Source organism: Schistocerca cancellata, chromosome 3 (genome assembly GCF_023864275.1).
Source record: "Schistocerca cancellata isolate TAMUIC-IGC-003103 chromosome 3, iqSchCanc2.1, whole genome shotgun sequence".
NCBI lineage: Eukaryota > Metazoa > Arthropoda > Insecta > Orthoptera > Acrididae > Schistocerca > Schistocerca cancellata.
The window spans coordinates 577,475,109-577,494,605 of record NC_064628.1 but is presented as its reverse complement, the minus strand read 5'-3'; the positions used below and the strand labels follow the sequence as shown (position 1 = coordinate 577,494,605).

At 35.6% G+C, this 19,497-nt stretch overlaps 1 protein-coding gene across 2 annotated transcripts in view; it reads left to right on the top strand.

Moving 5' to 3' along the window:
- LOC126176819 (solute carrier family 22 member 7-like) overlaps positions 1-18,736 on the top strand; it is a 147,420-nt gene extending 128,684 nt beyond the window's left edge. For both annotated transcript variants that reach the window (XM_049924002.1, XM_049924001.1), the window contains one exon: positions 18,428-18,736. In XM_049924002.1, the coding sequence (XP_049779959.1) occupies positions 18,428-18,476 (49 nt within the window). In that variant the 3' untranslated portion in view covers positions 18,477-18,736. The remainder of the gene's footprint in view (positions 1-18,427) is intronic.
- Positions 18,737-19,497: the final 761 nt, after the last annotated feature.

Below are 19,497 nucleotides of genomic sequence, written 5' to 3'. Positions count from 1 at the left end.
TTCAACGTCATCACACGTTTTCTTATAAACACTGGAGTATAAGTACTCATTCTTTCCTTGTGAAGTCTGTTGACGAACCCCACATCCCAACGAATTTTCAGTTGCAAAGACAAATTGCACATTAGCTTTACGTAGAGACCTTTAGATTTTTTTAAGCTGTGCCACGATAAACCATTCCTATAAAATGGCACTTCTTCCTTAATTTAGAGTCATGTCGCTGACTCTTAAGTTTATTGTGTTTGTGCAAACTGTAGAATTACCACACCCATTTTATACCATAATCTACTTCAAGATCACGATCTGCTTGTCATATATTCCTTTGCCCAAGGTAGTCGTATCACCCTTCTCAACAATGAATGAAAATTGCTTTCTTACACCAGTTAAGATGACATGATGCTGCAGAGATTATAGTCTCGGTGCATGTGGGTTTTCGAAAGATGCCGAATTTGTGTTTACAGTTAGCTTTTGAAATGGTTAAGTCAAGATAATTCAGGATATTATCGTTTTCCACTTATAAGGTAAACTACATTTCGGATCCATGGTACACATCTTCTCAGCCACCTGTCTGATTTTACCCCTTCCCATGGAATAAAATTATAGTCATTGACATCCCTCTTGCAGTGAAAGACTCGACTTTTAACTATTGGATATTTTCGTAAAAAGTTAATTTCCAAGTCGTTGAGAAAGATTTCTTCAACAGTACCAGGCAGACTGTTACCCATAGCCACTCACTCAACCTGCTGTAATACCCTGTTGTTAAACATGAAGAAACTGGTAGATAGTGTGAACTCCAGAAACTTAACTAGTTCTGAAATTTCACCTAAACTGGTTTTATTACACTTGAATAAGTTGTTTAAAATTATCAGAAGTGTCTTTCATCAGTAAATTAGTATCAAATTCTTTGCATCAAGCTAAGCTAGTACCGTATCATGAGATACACTCCTGGAAATTGAAATAAGAACACCGTGAATTCATTGTCCCAGGAAGGGGAAACTTTATTGACACATTCCTGGGGTCAGATACATCACATGATCACACTGACAGAACCACAGGCACATAGACACAGGCAACAGAGCATGCACAATGTCGGCACTAGTACAGTGTATATCCACCTTTCGCAGCAATGCAGGCTGTTATTCCCCCATGGAGACGATCGTAGAGATGCTGGATGTAGTCCTGTGGAACGGCTTGCCATGCCATTTCCACCTGGCGCCTCAGTTGGACCAGCGTTCGTGCTGGACGTGCAGACCGCGTGAGACGACGCTTCATCCAGTCCCAAACATGCTCAATGGGGGACAGATCCGGAGATATTGCTGGCCAGGGTAGTTGACTTACACCTTCTAGAGCACGTTGGGTGACACGGGATACATGCGGACGTGCATTGTCCTGTTGGAACAGCAAGTTCCCTTGCCGGTCTAGGAATGGTAGAACGATGGGTTCGATGACGGTTTGGATGTACCGTGCACTATTCAGTGTCCCCTCGACGATCACCAGTGGTGTACGGCCAATGTAGGAGATCGCTCTCCACACCATGATGCCGGGTGTTGGCCCTGTGTGCCTCGGTCGTATGCAGTCCTGATTGTGGCGCTCACCTGCACGGCGCCAAACACGCATACGACCATCATTGGCACCAAGGCAGAAGCGACTCTCATCGCTGAAGACGACACGTCTCCATTCGTCCCTCCATTCACGCCTGTCGCGACACCACTGGAGGCGGGCTGCACGATGTTGGGGCGTGAGCGGAAGACGGCCTAACGGTGTGCGGAACCGTAGCCCAGCTTCATGGAGACGGTTGCGAATGGTCCTCGCCGATACCCCAGGAGCAACAGTGTCCCTAATTTGCTGGGAAGTGGCGGTGCGGTCCCCTACGGCACTGCGTAGGATCCTACGGTCTTGGCGTGCATCCGTGCGTCGCTGCGGTCCGGTCCCAGGTCGACGGGCACGTGCACCTTCCGCCGACCACTGGCGACAACATCGATGTACTGTGGAGACCTCACGCCCCACGTGTTGAGCAATTCGGCGGTACGTCCACCCGGCCTCCCGCATGCCCACTATACGCCCTCGCTCAAAGTCCGTCAACTGCACATACGGTTCACGTCCACGCTGTCGCGGCATGCTACCAGTGTTAAAGACTGCGATGGAGCTCCGTATGCCACGGCAAACTGGCTGACACTGACGGCGGCGGTGCACAAATGCTGCGCAGCTAGCGCCATTCGACGGCCAACACCGCGGTTCCTGGTGTGTCCGCTGTGCCGTGCGTGTGATCATTGCTTGTACAGCCCTCTCGCAGTGTCCGGAGCAAGTATGGTGGGTCTGACACACCGGTGTCAATGTGTTCTTTTTTCCATTTCCAGGAGTGTATATCTATATCTTTAATTTGATCAACTATTTCGTAGCCTTTCTATAACGTAAAATGTATTGGGGAATGTGTACATGACTCTCAGTCATTTTTTTGAACTTGATTGAGAAGGTAGCTGGAACAATCCAGTCGTTGACAAAACACTTCAAGCAAAAACAAAAAAGAAAGAAAAAGAATTACGAAAACGTCCATTATTACGAAGTCAATGATGCTATAATTTTATTCCATGACAATGGGGAAGAATTTAAGCAAATGGCTGACAAAATGTGTACCATGCATCCGAATATACAGTTGACTCTAGAAATAGAGAAGTCATTATCTTGACTTAACCATTTCAAAAACTAATCAGATCACCAAATTCGTCATCTTAGAAAACTTACATCCACTGCTACTATAATCCCAGAATATTGTGTCATTCTAAGCGGTAAAAGGAAGCCTATTTTCACCCCACGTTTTGTTAGTTGATACGACTGCTTTTGGCTCTTGACAAGATAGTTATGGAGATTGAGGTACTGAAGCAGATTGTGGTAGGAAATGGGTATGGCAGGTCTATGGTTATGTGCACACTCAATAAATTAAAGCGTTCACAACATGAACATAAAAAATTAATAAGGATGAACCGTTACTTAGTCAGCTTGACTTAAAATGGCACAACTTCTAATAAAATAGAAAGGTCCCTACATACAAGTTGCCTTTATAACTGAAAATTCTTTGAGATTAACGGTTAGATAAAACATTTTGCAAAGAAAGAATAAATTCTCACACTGCTATATTTATAAGGTCACGTCTGATGATAGTCACAAGAACTGCATTGGACAGGTGGGACTAACATTTAAAATTGCTCTAATGAATACATGCTTACTCAAAGTAAAACTGACCTATGTACTCATTTATTAATGCACAAACATGAAATCACTAATATAGACAGTAACTTGGAGGTTTTGGTTAGTGCAAGCAAAGAGCTGTACGTTGAAATCAGTAGAAATGTATTGGGGTTTCTGCCCCACTGGCCCCAGATCATAGAATCTATTGAAATCCATATATCGACACTATGAGGCCAACACCACTTAGCTAAAGGAACAAGAGCATGATAATGAATACAAACTAAAATGAAGAAGTAATAGTAATAAGAACAGGAGAAGAACTATTTCATTCAAGAACACCACCAAAGTAGAAGAATTAAAGGAATAAAGAAGATACAATTCAAACCCATTAAAATCAGAGCACTGCAACTCCAATTGAAACAAAACCAAATCGAAATAAATAAGTCACTTATAGAAAAATCTAAATCAAATCGCAAGTAAATACAACACATTGATATGAAGACAAAAACTAAAATAAAATGAATAACTAAGAGTAAACACGTCAAAACAGTTGGCTGCTACCCTTCTTTCAATGAGTTTTTATTAACAAACAAAACAGAAAACGAAGACCCTCACCTATAACGAGAAAGAACGAACCCAGTGAACCATGACCAGTAACATTTGTACATTAACAGTTACTAAAGTCCACAACAATGAAATTAAGTCGAATAAATACAATACAATCAGGATGAATAAATAAAAGAAACAATGAAATATAGTCGAATCAATATAACTACACTAATCAGAGCAATGACAATACAACCAAAATAAAATGAAGACACTTGCACACTCCATGGTAAAGATGTGACTGATATACTTGAATAAACAGATATGGGTCAAGCAATTAGCAAACATGTAGACATAGAAAATAATAAAACACATGAACAAGTGAGACCCAGTGAAACCCCTGGTTTGCCCAGTCAAAACTGAGGGTCTATCCAGCCAAAAACGACAAGTATTATTTTAACGAAAGAAGAACTATTTTTATTAACCATTTGGTTTATATTCTCTAATTTTTTAAACTAATGAATGAATTAAACTCCACCAACAAAATCGAAAAATGCGCGCTTCATTATTGTTGTTTAAGACGGCGATGTACAGATTATAGATCACGTTAAACCTAAATACCAAAAAACATATACACAAATAAAGGAGAACAAACTGTTTCTCTCTTCAAATAAACAAATAGCAAAGGGTAGCAATTCGCTACTCTCTTCAAATAAACAAACAGCAAAGGGCAAAAAATCCGAAAACATTTGAAGAATTAAAGAGTCTATACTGTAGACTCTCTTCTGGCTCAAAGAGTCTATACTGTAGACTCTCTTCAAAAGCACATCCTCACACTATCTTTATCAATGAACCCGGCTTGTATTCTATAGTTATAAAGCTAGTATGAAAGAAGCAGATAAACCATATGCGGTGAAACATGGTTCTCTTTCTAACCAGGGAGCAGTGAAACATGGTCTCCTTTAAAATAACAACTGTAAACAATTCAAATATTGCCAAAACGGCGGGGTTAAAACGAAATGAACAAGTTCACAGTACAAAAATGAAATAAAAAGAAATTAAATCTGAAAATCATTCTCAAAAACGACAAAAACCTTCGGCGCCATGGAAGAAAATCCCAGAGGGATTTTTTCAACTTCTCTTTATCTCATCTCTATCCTACGGGGTTTTTTCGAAGTCTTCTCATAGTCTAAGTTCCATTACCAGGTAGTCTTCCAGCGACTTGATGTTACCTGCCCTTCCTCATCTGTCACCTGTCGTCTTTAATTGAGGGGGCAGAGCTCCAGACAGCAGTGTCTTGATGAATGATGATCCCCATTGCTTGGCTTGGCCAGACCCAACTCCCAGCCTGGGGCAACCGGGAGCTCAAGCAGTCCTTTACAGTTTGTATATATAGTTGGTATTCTAGTGATAAAGTACATTCTAAAAGCTCTACATTCATCAGCTTATACTGGACGTAAATATATAATTTCCTTCACATTATTGTATTTCATTTGGAGTGACTAAATCTAAAGCACGTGTAAATGTTAGTATGAATAAAGAAAACAACATTTAAAAATACCTAATTTGTGTTTAAAGTGAAATGCGATCCCCTAGTAATTAAACGGAACAAACATGAGTGCCATCTGTTAATGGAAGCTCGAAACTAGTACGTGTCTCAGCTCCCGTTTCAATGTATGAATCAGCGCCGCGCTTCTGTGCGAGACAGCGATGCTAACAAGGTCACTAGCTGGTTGCATCACACACAGCGCAAAAAGCACGCCAAGGCTGACAGCTATCGTTTCCTTCTATGATTACACAGCAACGTTGTAGCGCCTCTCACTAAAACCGGCTTTTATGGATACACCCATAAAAACATCGTAAACTAAACTTAACAAACAATTATTTACAAACCGCAGCACATTTTCCTTTTTGTGTACGTAACACCAGCGATACCAGCCGATGCTAACTTTTCATTCCAAACAGAATCTTTACTAAAACCATTAGCCAACGCTTTATCTTACAGGACTTTATCTGCCTCATGTCTCTTACTTAAATCTTTATTCTCGTGATAAGCTATATTGTGTTCTTTACAAGCTTCATCTAACCTATTAATTCCTTCATCTCCACTGTTTAATCGTTCTTCCAGCTTTGTAAATGGACCACAGTAGTTATAACCAGGAATGTGAAACTCAGGCATTTTAAGATTATTCAAAGCCCAATTAACTATTCCTTTGCCATATTTCTTATTTTCCCAGAATGTTGGTGGTAACATGTTTAAGAATTTTATAATGTATGATGTACCTTTAGGGCTATTAATCACAAAATCGTTACACTTCAACGTTAACATTTTCATTATTGCAACTTTCTCATTTCGAAAATTATTGTTTCCTGCTTTCTCTTCACCATCATTAACAGCCACATGATAAATTAAGTCTCTACATCGTTCATCCAAATGTATTCGATTGGCAGCTCATTACATTCTTTAACAAAACCTTTACCTCTTTCTGATCTTGGAGTACTAGTTTCAAAAGTTGATTCTGAGCTACTATCGTTTCTACAGTGTTTTCCAAGAATGGCTTCCCATTACAAAAAATGCGTTTGATTCAAGTAAGATTTCGGCGTAATTTTGTAAATCATCTTCATCAAATTTATCATCAAGATCATTGAAAGTAATATACTTTTGGGTAAGAAGATTCATTAATCCGTCAGTGGCTTGATATTCTTTTCTTTGTACAATTAAATAATCGTAGTGTCTTCCTCCAATAGTTAATGTATCAAATTTTACAGGTTCATCAACAACATATTTTTCAGTGCCTATTGATTTTGAACCAAAAATTTAGTCATTGCAGTTGTTCATGTGTCCCAGTAAGTGTGATCCTATAAACGTTGGTTTTGGTTTCGGTTTTGGAGTTGCTAGTCCTTCTGATTCGTCATCTTGTCGATAATCATAAGCCATTTGACTTGCTGTGTATTTCATTTCACTTTTCTTAGTTTCTTCATCATAATCATGAAGCATATTATCAACTTCCGATTCGTTTAATGTTCTATTGATTCCCAAATCTTCACTTGTATTAAATTGAAATGGAATAAGGTCTTTACTTTTATTCTCAAGAGCTTTATCTAGTTTGCTTTCAAGTCGTTCACCAAGGTTTCCAATTGCATCAATCACAGGTTGTTCCTGTTTTTTGTATTTGTCATATTCATCAACTCTTTTATTTGTAAATCCTCTAAACCTATCCCTTAAATATTCCCTCATTTTAATTGATTCTCGTGCTTTATTTACGTCATTAGGATTCTTCATTTTATTAACCATTTATTATACAAAATAATAAAACGTAAACACAACGTAAACGTAACGTAAATGCAACGTGAGAAACCTCAAACACAACTTAAACGTAACGCGAAAAAACGTAAACATTACACAATCTTGAAACTTTTCTGCTTCTGGTTTCTTGTTCCATAATTAATTAGTGTAAACCAGGTTCTTGCAAGCTTGATGGTTATATAACCATAAAGCACTCATCTTTCAACTGGTCTAACATATAATGAGAAAAAAAGCATTAGACTAAAGATTCAAGTTGAGAGAGAACAGTTTTTAAATTATTAACTACTTGTGCGACTGTTTCAGGTTGCTTTTTGCATTCTATTCCAAATGTTGAGAAATTATAATTTTCAACTTTAACCTATGTGATTGTAAACTCGATAAAAAGGAATACTTTGCCATTTTTAATGAAATGCAATAGCCTGTCAACATACCTAAATACAGAATCAATGTTTTCAGTATGCCTGGGAAATCTCTAAGAAAACTGTATCTTTTAACTGTATGTTTACATTCATTCAGTTCAAGATAGTAAACATCATCGTAGAAGACAAAAGTTCTCACTTTGTACATATTTACAACCCCATTTATTTTGGTATTCGGTTGAATTCCTATATCAGGCAAGGTTTTTGGATAACCACTAACAAGCCATAAGTCTGGAAACGTTATCATGTACACCATGTTGTTTATAAAGAGAACAACTTCACCAGATGGACGTTGATAAATAGCGGTAATCTGAGATTTATGAAGCCATACCATTAAACCCACCAACTTACAGGGTAATGGATTTAAGCGGAGAACGTGTTGAAGGTTTGCTTTATGAACCTGAATTGCTTAAGAGAAAATATCCAGATGTTTGTTTGGTTGAGAAGGTGTTGAAAAAGAAAGGTGACAAAGTGTTTGTTAAGTGGTTAGGTTTCAATAGTTCTCATAACACATGGATTAATAAATCAAGCGTTCTTGTTTAAACAGATTTGATGGTTAGTACCATAAAAGCACAAATAAATTATCTTAGTTCATTACATAATAAATGGATAATTTGATTGATTTACAGAATAACGTTTTTACATTTAAAACAAGATCTGTTAGTTTTATTACTACTGTTTAAGATAGCGATGTTAAGATATGGTTAAAGGTAAGGATGTAGCAGAGATGCTAGAATATAAAAATATGCATGAAGCAATTAGATATCATGTCCAACTTAAATATCAAAAAACATTCAAACAACTAAGGGAGGAGCGATTTGCTTCCCCTTTAAATGAACAAACAAAAGGGAGGAGAAGATTAGACCTCCCTTTAAACGAACAACCACACACAGTTTTTATCAATAAACCTGGTTTATATTCTTTAGTTATGGAGTCTAACATGAAAGAAGCAGAAAATTTTCAAGATTGGGTTTATAAGGAAGTTTTACCATCAATAAGAAAGACAGGTCAATACCAACTAACAAATAGAATTAAACAACTAGAAGGAGAGAACAAACAACTAAGATCAAAAGAAGCTACCCCATCGCATATTACAGCTGTTTTAAAGGCAGCAACTAATCCTATTTCTTGTGATTATTTGTTTTCATTAGGTGCCGTTAAAGACCTTCGCAAAGAGTTTCACATTAATGATGTTATTGATGATAACTGCATTGTGTGTAAATATGGTAAAACGAAATACTTAGAAGAAAGAACAAAATACCACATTAAATCGTATGGCGGTGTCAAGAATGTAGTATTAACTCTTGAATGTTTTTCTTATATTGATCCACTGTATGTAACAAACACAGAAAGTTCCATCTCTAAACACTTTGACACATTAGGTGCAAAGATTGATTATAGAAACTTCAAAGAGCTAATTGTGCTTAATAAGAAATAATTCAAAAGGACAATAGAATATTATGAAGAATCAAACAACAAGTGTGGCTTTGACCTTCAAAAATTAGTAAACAAACGAGACTGGCATAGATCACAACCAAAACTGAAAAACATAACAATAGGCAAACTCAAAACAGAAACAGAAATGGAAAGGCTTAAACAGAAGAACATCTTATTACAAAAACAAATCGAGGCTGTGCTTGAAAGACAGTTATGAAAGGTTAGGTTTTACATGAACACTGTTAAGCTTGGGTTTTAATGGTTAATACCATAAAAGCAGATATGAAACTAAGATTTAAAACTAAAAAGCAGTTACTCACTATCGCTAATTTCTGGTTCTGATTGTTTTTCATTTGATTTTCCTGTAAATTCAATTTTGTGAAAACTTCTACTGTCACTTAAATTGATATAATTGTTCTTTACCATCGTTAATTACTTTTCTGTTTTTTTTTTTATCAAATGCTTCAATGTAACGATCAGGTAAAATTACCTTGTAGTCGTCTATGTAAACAACGACCTTAGCTCCAACTTTAGTTTTAAGTAGTTAAGTCTTTTTGATTAATAGTGTTTCATTTAGTGGAAGTTCATTTAGGCTCTTGAATGGGATATTTGGTTTACCTATTTCATTTAGTGATAATGGATTCCTTCATCCTATTTATTATAAAAGTAAAAATATTTTTTAATTTCATTTTTGTTTTTGTGATATTCAAGGTGAAACCAGTTCTTCTTGAGTATCATATTGATCATCAGAAATAGTTGGATTATCAAAATCAAATTCATCATCAGTAGTTATGTCATTGTTGTTGTTATTGTTGGATCGTCTTATAATAGTTCTGCATAAAGGACAAGTGTTGTTATCTCTTAACACAGTAAGCTTACTCTCAGTCCAAAACACATGATTGCACAAGGTTTTACACATTTGAGTTTTTGTTTCTTTACATACTGGACATTCATCTGAGTTCTCTACCGCAGTTAAACCAGTTTAAAGTAACAGCAGTTTGTTGTTGAGGGATGGGCTGACACTTTCATTATGTCTTAAGAATAGAACCATTTCGATTTTGTTTCTGATCTTCATTAGGAATTTTTCAGAGAACTTTCTATCCTCACAGCTCCATATAAGATCATCTAAGTTTGAACCCCTGTTTTCAAATTCAAGAATAAAACTTTCACTCTTATCTTGTAAAAGTACATCTCGCCAACAGACTCTATCTTGATATTTTCGTACTAATGGTTTGTTCAAAAAGGGTGAGGCTTTTGTCCAATTAATAAGATCTTCAAATTTATTTACAGAAGGTTCTGTGAGTAAAATCCTTTTACAAGAGAGAAAATTCCAATCTAAGTATTCTCTGAAATTTCAACAGAATTCAATGGCACTTTTTGTTGAATGCTTTTTTTAATTATATGCATCACTATAGGCTTTCCAATCAATATTTTCTTTAAATTGATTTAGGAAGTTTTCAGACATCTTTCCTGCATGTTCTCATGTGTATGTTGACCAGCTGATATATTGTCTTACACGTTCTTTATGTTTTAAAACGAAATCTTGGTTGAGATAACGATATTGTCTACTAAAAAATTCTCTTCTTCTACACATTATGTCCCAATGAAGTTTATCAGCATATTTGTCAACAATATCATGAGTGGGTAAAGTTTGTATTCTTGATAAGGAGATCCAATCGATGTATTTCTTGAACCGTTTGATGAATGAAAGTGATTGTGCATAATTAGAAGTAATGTAGCTCCAACATAATTGTTTCCTAAACAAATAAATAAAATCTTTGTACAGATTCTTTAGTTGGGATATCAGTGCCCACCTCTTTCTTGATAGGTTATTGAGAACATCGATTACTATACCTTTAAACACAGGGCTTTGAAAGTAACATACAACATGTTCAGGGTTCAGATGTTGGATCAGTTGTTTTATAAGGTTTACTTTAATTGATATCGTTCCTTCTTGGTTGTTCTCTGTTGTTTCGTCTTCACTGGTTGTTTCGTCTTGGCTGGTTGTTTCTTCTTGGTTATTCTAAGTTGTTTCATCTTGATTGTTTCTTTGTTGATAAGAGTTAATCAAGATTATAAGATCGGCTTTCCTTAGCTTTGAATAACCACTAATACCTTTCTCCCTGCAATATTGTTTCAGTTGGTTTATCGTTTTGTTTTCTGTTGCAAACTCTTCCCTTTGATTAGTTATCATTAAACTTGCTTCATATGTGTTAATTAAACTTATTAGATCTACCTTCTTTAACTTAGAGTAACCACGAATACCATTGTCTCTACAGTACTGTTTAAGCTCAGTTATAGTTTTATTTTCTATCATATATCGTTTATTATATAAGAAAACTTATTTTTAGACTTTCAATTTTTATCTTCATGAAAAATAAATTAATCATTTTCAGCCATTTTTGAGGTTCTAAGTGGGAACCACATGGCCTCTTTTATAAGAACAACCTATAAAAGCACTAATACTAAAACGCACACATACACACTTAAATACTAATAAACATAAATGGAAGACTTAGATCTGGCCGTTTATTATTTATTTAACTCTTGTTCAATTTTATAGTGTTCCCAAGGTAATGTGTTTATTCCATTTGGCAGTATATATCATATGTCATCTTTGTAACTTAGAGCAAGTTTGTTTAATTCAATTCTATACACATTATGGTGTTTGCTTTGTATTAGTTTCGTAGACTTGTAAATCTCGCATTGTTGTTTTAAATGGTCCTTATAGTCATCAAAATTTAAATCTTTCTTCACATCGCTTGTTTTAATTTCTTTCACTTTCTTAGTTTCTTTGTCATAATATTTTATTGCATACATTCTTGATCTTAATCCAACAAACTCTTTCATGATTTTGCCTGATAGTTTATCTTTCATTTTACCTAAGACTTTTTTCTTAACTAGGGGCAAGTTGTATATGTTATTCTGGGGATAATCGCTTGTATCAAAGTGTTCAATCATTTGTTTCATATCTTGGTAAAAGTCTTGTGTTCTGATGTGGTAGACTAAACTGTCAGTATCCTTGTATCAAATGTTTATGTTTTCTCCATATTTGGGTTTCATTATGTTGTAGTGGAAATTGTACATAAGTTCTTTGGATAATTGTAGAATGCCCATTCCTAAATATAGCGGTTTGTTAAAGAGCACTTTAGTCTTGCTCATGTGAACTAATGACTTAGTAAGAACAGTTCGATGGTTAAAGTTAGGTTTTGGTATGAGTTTAAGACAATTCTTAGCATCACCCACAATTCGTATGTCAACTCGCTTTCTAATGTTTTCCAGAGTTTTTCCAAATACCCTGTTGTTCATTAATTTATAAAAGTCCTTTTCGAAATCGTTGGTTGCCTTGGTTCTCATTTCTGTATTTAAATCTATTCTTTAACCAAGCAGACTGTTTAAACTGAATTACTCTATTTATTTTCTTCAACTTTAATCCTAGTTGTAGACATTTCGGAGATTTCTGTAGTGAATAACATACTTTTATTTGTTGTGTAGTGTTCCTAGGAGTTTAGTTTGATTAGAATCTGGAGGACACATGTTTTCTAAAGCTAATGGGAAGTCTTTGTGTTGCTCATGGAGTTCTTTAGGGTATCCTAAATCAACTTCCAATATGTAGCCAGTTTTACTGTTCTTCAGTAAGTTTTCAATATCAAGATCTTTTATCTGTTGTTTAGTTAGCCATGAAAGTCTTTGTAGGCAAATATTGACTCATAGCCCATCCATATAAGTTGTTTGCATCAAGATAGGCAAGGTAACTACTTTCTTTATTTGGATTATAGTTGTTCATATTTTTATTGTTTGCTTTAGCATATCTTTGACAGCATTGGGAAATTCCTCCTCTTACACCTTTTTCAATCATTAGGATCATATCATAATCAGTTATCATGTCTAAGTTTATTCGAGTCATTTTTAGCATAGCATCCCAAGCCAACCCAGGACTTGTGTAATACCATGTGGGATCTAAATCATAAGTGCTCATGCATGTAGTTGTAAAGCATGCAAACACATCAGCTAGTAATAACACATATGTTTTTAAATACAAATCATGGTAGTCACCAATGTTATTCATATCAAATTGTTTCCAAATCTTTTTAGCATGTTTATTATCTTTGCTCGTTATATCTGATTGTTCAAGGCTGTTGTAAAAGGCTTCTATAGATGGAAGTTGTGTTTCTTTAAACTGGTCTCATGAATCCATGAAATCGTAAGGGTATACTCCCTTTCGACTTATAAGTTTTAATGAATCTTCGTTACAGTATTTTCTTGTGTGAGGTATTTGCTCTGGTTTAAGCTTATTAGCTAAAGAGGCAAGAGATTAGGACATAAATCTAAATGCCTTCTTTAACATGCTTAGTAAATGATATGTATTTTTCTTTGTTGTTTGGAATAAGATCTATTTCTTCATTTGTGCAGACTAATTCTCTGATAAACAAATGAGAATCATAGTCACTAGGATTATGCATAAACACTGGAATGAATGTAGGTAGTTTAAGTTTAAGGTTACAATTATTAAATGCTGGTGCTATAAACTGGCTGGTAAGATGATCATGGTGTCTAGTCTAATAATTTTTAGTTGTATATTCTCAATTACAGTAGAAACATGATTCTGAACTATCGAATACGGCTTCATCTTCTTCAGTCATTTCTACATTTACAACATTTTTATATACTTGGTGAATCTTCTTGGCCTCTTCTGTTAGGTCTTCAATAAACTTCTTTGATGCTTCTGGACCTCTGTACTTTTTAAATTCGGTTAACGTTTCATTTTTAATAACACAGTAAGCGAAACTACATGGTTCATGTTTTTGACATTTTCTTGTTTGTTTGGTAGGATTGTGATTGTTGGGATCAATTTTACAGTTTAGACATTCAAAGTCAGCATAAATCGCATATGGTAGCCGCATTATATTTTGAATGTTTGTAAAGTAAATTTTTGAACCCTCTTCTGGCATTAGTAGTTTCACAGCATCATTAGCACAACAGTCTTGGATGTGATTGTTGTATTTTGTTTCGTTGTTAAAGTGTAGCATACAACCTCTGCAAATAGACTTCTTTTCTTTGTGTTTACTTACTTGAGCAGAAATTAGATGAGAAAGGTTTCAAATCAGTCAGAAGTGTCTCTGCAGTCCTTTAGTTGCTAATAAAAGATTGACAGATTGATCAGAAATTTTTCTTGCTTTATTTGGATAGAGAGGATAAATCATTCCTTTTCAATTATAGCCAAACACATTTATTTGTAATCCAGTTCCTCTTTCAATTTTGGGGATATCCTTAAGTGTGACAGGGAATGTTATATCTTTAAATGCGTCATCATTATCATCCTTCAAATTAATATACTTAGAGACTCGATCAGGATTATGATCATTGCGAGGTGGTGGATGTAAATAAGCTTTTAGACAATATAAGAAACACTTGTTATCATTATTTTTGATGTTAAGTACAGCTTTTCTCGATCTAATAAATTTTGGAAGCTCAAAGTAAGAATTTCCTGCATAAGGCATATATGCGTTAAGTCTTAATTCAAGTGTTTTAATTTTGTGGAGAGACCAGCCAGAACTTCTTCCTTGAAACTCACTCATCTCTCTAAGTAAAAGTTTTCTAACTTGTGCCATACATCTGGTTAGGTTTGTTGATTCTGAGATCCTTTCGTTTTTAGTCTTAAAGTTAAACTCTTGTATTACTCTTCCTTTCTTATAATCACACATTAGTAGAACATTAACTTTAAGTGAATTTTGTTTGTGAAGAGCGCTCTCAATTTTTTAATCATGGCTTTGGATGTTTGTTTTAAAAATGCTGTAACAGGATCGTCAGAAGATGTTATTTCTTGTTGTTCAAAAAACTAAGTTTCGAGCCTACTTTTGAGGGCTTGTTCCTTTTTAACAACATTAAGCTTGCCTCGTGATATAGGACTGATTAAAGTATTTTCATCATCTTCGTTATAAAAGGGTAGTTGAGTAAGTGGGTATGGTTTAATACCAGACTAGATTATATGTTTAATAAGAGCATCTCTGTTAAATTTTTTATAGCCTCAGTTTTTGTAGGTTTTGCAAAACGATTTGAGTTGTGTAAGTGTCATATCATGTAGATATCTGGAATCATGTGGTGTGTTATAGTAGTCAGTCTTGAAATTAATTTGTTCTTATCTTGAGAACTATAACCATGGATGTTGTTGGCTTTCCAGATTTGTTGTAGCCTGTGAACTGACATGTTGTTAAAATTAGCTCACATATTGGTTTGACTATTTCTAAGTTCACTTTCATTCATATTCCCATTGCTTTCTTCATTAACAGTATTTGACATTGTATTTATTATATAAGAAATCTTATTTATTGTCTTTCAATTTTTATCTTCACCAAAAATAAATTTATCATTTTCGGCCATTTTTGAGGGTCAAATGAGGTACCCCACGGATTTTTTCAAAATTTTCTTCATTTTTCAAAATTTTCTTCATTTTTTTTCATATCTAAGAAGAGAGGTCTGATTAGTTGTTCTAGAAAGAGAGATCTGTTTTTGTCTTCATAACAATGTGTTGTATTTACTTGCGATTTGATTTAGATTTTTCTATAAGTGACTTATTTATTTCGATTTGGTTTTATTTCAATTGGAGTTGCAGTGCTTTGATTTTAATGGGTCTGAATTGTATCTTCTTTGTTCATTTAACTCTTCTACTTTGGTGGTGTTCTTGAACGAAATAGTTCTTCTCCTGTTCTTATTACTATTACTTCTTCATTTTATTTTGTATTCGTTATCATGCCCTTGTTCTTTTAGCTAAGTGGAGTCGGTCTCACACAGTCGATATATGGATTTCAATAGATTCTATGATCTGGAGCCGGTGGGGCAGAAACCGCAATACATATCTACGACGTCTTGTGGAACTTTAAGTTTATACTGCTAAAAGAAAACAACCCGACAAGAATCTTAATGAGCGGAATGAATTTTCCCATGAAGCTTACTTCGGTATTTATTATGACTTCTTACATATGATACGAAGTGCCTGGTGTCTCTCCTCAGTCCTCAAATATGAATTTATTTATTCTGTTGTCTGATCGGGGTGTAAGGTAGTCGGCACAGATTGCAGCCGATGACACGCGTGTAACCATTAATACTGTACCCGTGTCGCTCATCATTCAACCTGCTACGGTAGGTATCACACTCTAGCGGCCACTCTTATTTCTCACACTATTATCGTTAAACGGTTTCGTAATTTGTAGTATTTTCAAGAAGCTATAGTATTTTTGTAACTCTCTTGCCCCTTTTCCAATTTTCAGCGTACAGTAATGGTCCTCGATTTATCTGACTTCTCATTCACTAATATGAAGGCCAGTATTAATCACTTAATGCCTGAATAAATTTCTTGTTGTAACAAAGAGTCAAAAATTATTTCGTTCTAGAAGTACCCGAAACAACCAGGACAATGGCAACACACGTCAAAAGCGTTGGTAGCTCCATGTAGAATCTGCATCTACCGGCCCTAGCGCCAGAAAACAGTTAACCTTACACTTGGTCACAATGATAAGGCGCGATTTCGCGACACCAGCGTTAAGAGGTAAAAGTTGTATTTTAATAGGTGGAAGACTCAAACTGTGCTGATCAGATAAGTAGGTTAATTTTGCAATGTTTTTTAAACTATATAGTTGAGAGCGAAAATGTACTATGCACACTGTGCTTTGAGGTTGTCTTTTACATCGGTTTTTATTTTTTATTGTGTGACGTGATGTACATACCGCAACCTGCTATTGATGATCATCTCTTTTAGCTGTTGATTTCATTATTTATTTTAGTTCCCTTTATGATGGAAGAACCTCTTTGACGCTGGTTTTATATTGTAGCTTATGACTTATGAACATGTCACATGGCTACGCCTAAATTTTGTAGCCTATAACATAAACACATCTGACCATACAATATTCTTTTTTACCACATCCATAACCTTTGTGCCTTACGTTAGCTGACAAACTGAATTTTGCGGCCCCAGGTATGTGTGGGTTCTCAAAATATTTTGTTGTTAACTGTGCAGCTTCTGATGCTAACATTTGTAATGTCACACTTCTGTAATTTTTATTTTCGTTGCCCCTTTTTGCTGTTCCAACTAGACCTGACGATGATCTGCAGCATAGACTCAGACCGGAAGTCGGAAATAAAGGAAGTGATTCGGACAGTGTCTGAATAAAAAAATAGTAGATTTATTGGTGATAGATCCAGTGCAGAATATGGTGGTAATTTTTGAGCGGACCGCAAACCAGTAGAGAGTCAGTCTCATTCTTTCAAAACTTTTTAGAGTCGTTGGCTAAATTGTTGAGATACGGAATTCTACGTCCTGTTCGTTCTTTGTAACACTATCTAGAAGACCTAAATGTTTCTGTGCATTATACTATATGCACTTTGTTTAGAAACTGAGTGATATTAAGAAACCACTTTATCTGAAGATAATTACTATCCCTGGTGAACAATGATGACGAATGACGATCGCTTATAAAAATCATATAAATGAGAAACTGTATGTATTTTTATGGCATTGATAAAACTCTCTGTAATTATCGATAACAAACGATAGCCACCATATTATTTACTGGTCCGTTTGACGTACGTCGACTTCACTTATCATTATGACCTCTATTTTAATGAACTACATTTGTGAGCCTTTTCATTTATACCAGTAGTATCGCCGAATAAAATTCTTTATAAACATATTTAATACAAGTACACTTTCCTGACAAAACAACGTGAAACATCCAGATCATATAATTCGATGTCAATGTGACTTCGTAGACGTGCACATCATCGGCGGGGACGTGAAAGATCCGAGTTAAAATTTTCTGTGGTAGGTAGAATGGCCACCAGAGCGCATTAGTATCGTTCGTGTTTAGTACTGTTATCCGGCCTGACAAAGTATCTAAGGGACGTGAAAAACGTCAAATACTGAGTTATCTCTGCGAATTGCGCAGAGATGTCGCGTACTCCTGATGACATCAGGTCAAGGCTAGTAGTGACTGAGGTAGTTCTACGGTACGTCCGCAGATATCCTGAGTCGTCATGTGTCACCTCTCGCGGAAATGTATGATGGTGTCATTTTTCTACATATCAACGCTCTTCTACAAATTAAGTGTGTCTCTATAAACGGTCAGCGTGATGTTGATGTACTCCTGTGTCTACAAAGATACCAAGGTCAGCCCCCAATAGATCATGTGTGGATCCAGCTCGGATGTAACTTCGACTCCGTGTCAATATCCGAGATATGAAGGACGAGTTACATCGGCTGTTGGCCAACTTGCCCCGGGAGAGGATTCTACGGCTTTGTAGCAGCCTTCACAGGACGAGTCCAAGTCAGAAGGCGTGCAACATCAAACCGATAATTGGGCTTATACTGCCAGGTTCTTCGTGATCTTATACGCTTGTGTAATCACTGAAATAAAATCACATACCCTCTGAGCCAGCGAGGTTTAATTTAGTTTTTTCTCCGTCTCCTGCGCACTTGCCTTTTTGTCAGGCAGTGTATTTAGATGTGAGTATATGACATTCATATTTTTGTTTACAGGGGAAGACTTCTGGAATGCATATCGTATTCAGCGTGCTTGCAGCTGTGACACTGATTATGTCGGCTTTAATGTCTTTTGTGCCAGAGTCATTTAACGAGAAGCTCCCGGAGACAAAAAACGATATTTCACTCCTAGGAAAGAATCAGAAGTACTGGAGTCTTCCTACCAGAAAGTAAAGGGGATCCAGGAAATATTACTGAGCAGAACTGGAGCTGTGGACATGATCCTGCAAAAGTCTGGAGAAACGAAATACTGTGGTGACAAAAGTATATAGGCGGTGTTCTTTATTCTAACAGAAATGAAAGCAATTCCTTCCTGAAATAATGATACGACCATGATTCAAATGGTATGATGGTAAAGTGGTGAGGGAGACCAGTTACATCTACAAATGTAAGAGATATATGATTCGAACACCTACAAAACAAACAAATCGATTCTACCAGCTTAAAGATAGTAAAACATGAAAACTATAATATTTATGAAATAACCTCAATTTTTGTTCATGATACATTATTACCCTTATTACTGTTATTATTATTATTGTCTTTATTATTATTATGTAAATATAGTTTAACACATTCAAATGATTATACTCTTAATTTCAAGCCCAGTACATCCAAGACAAAAGCTGATTCAGGAAAATTAATAAAGTTATTGATCGAAAGAAGACACCAAACAACATTATGGCAGAAAAATATATTATTGACGAAACTCAGAGATTACTAAAACTAGTAACAAATTCATCATTAACAAAGGTGTGGCATAAAGTCACGTCAGGGCTAGAGGCCATTCTAGTAAATATACGTAGATCTGTTATTAATAGGGCAAGGTCACATAAAAAGTGATACAGCAGCTCAAGAATTACTTACTGATCACAGAGAATGGGTGACACGTTTCGGAATTTTTTTCGTCTTCAGAGATATAAAATAGAAATGTAACAAACGAACTGGTATATATAATTCATGGTAATAACTATTTTAGACAGTAACAACTACACAACATTAAAGTGCAAACACCATCCATTCTTATGTGTCCAAATGCAAAGGAAGGACAAGGACAAGAGCGTCAT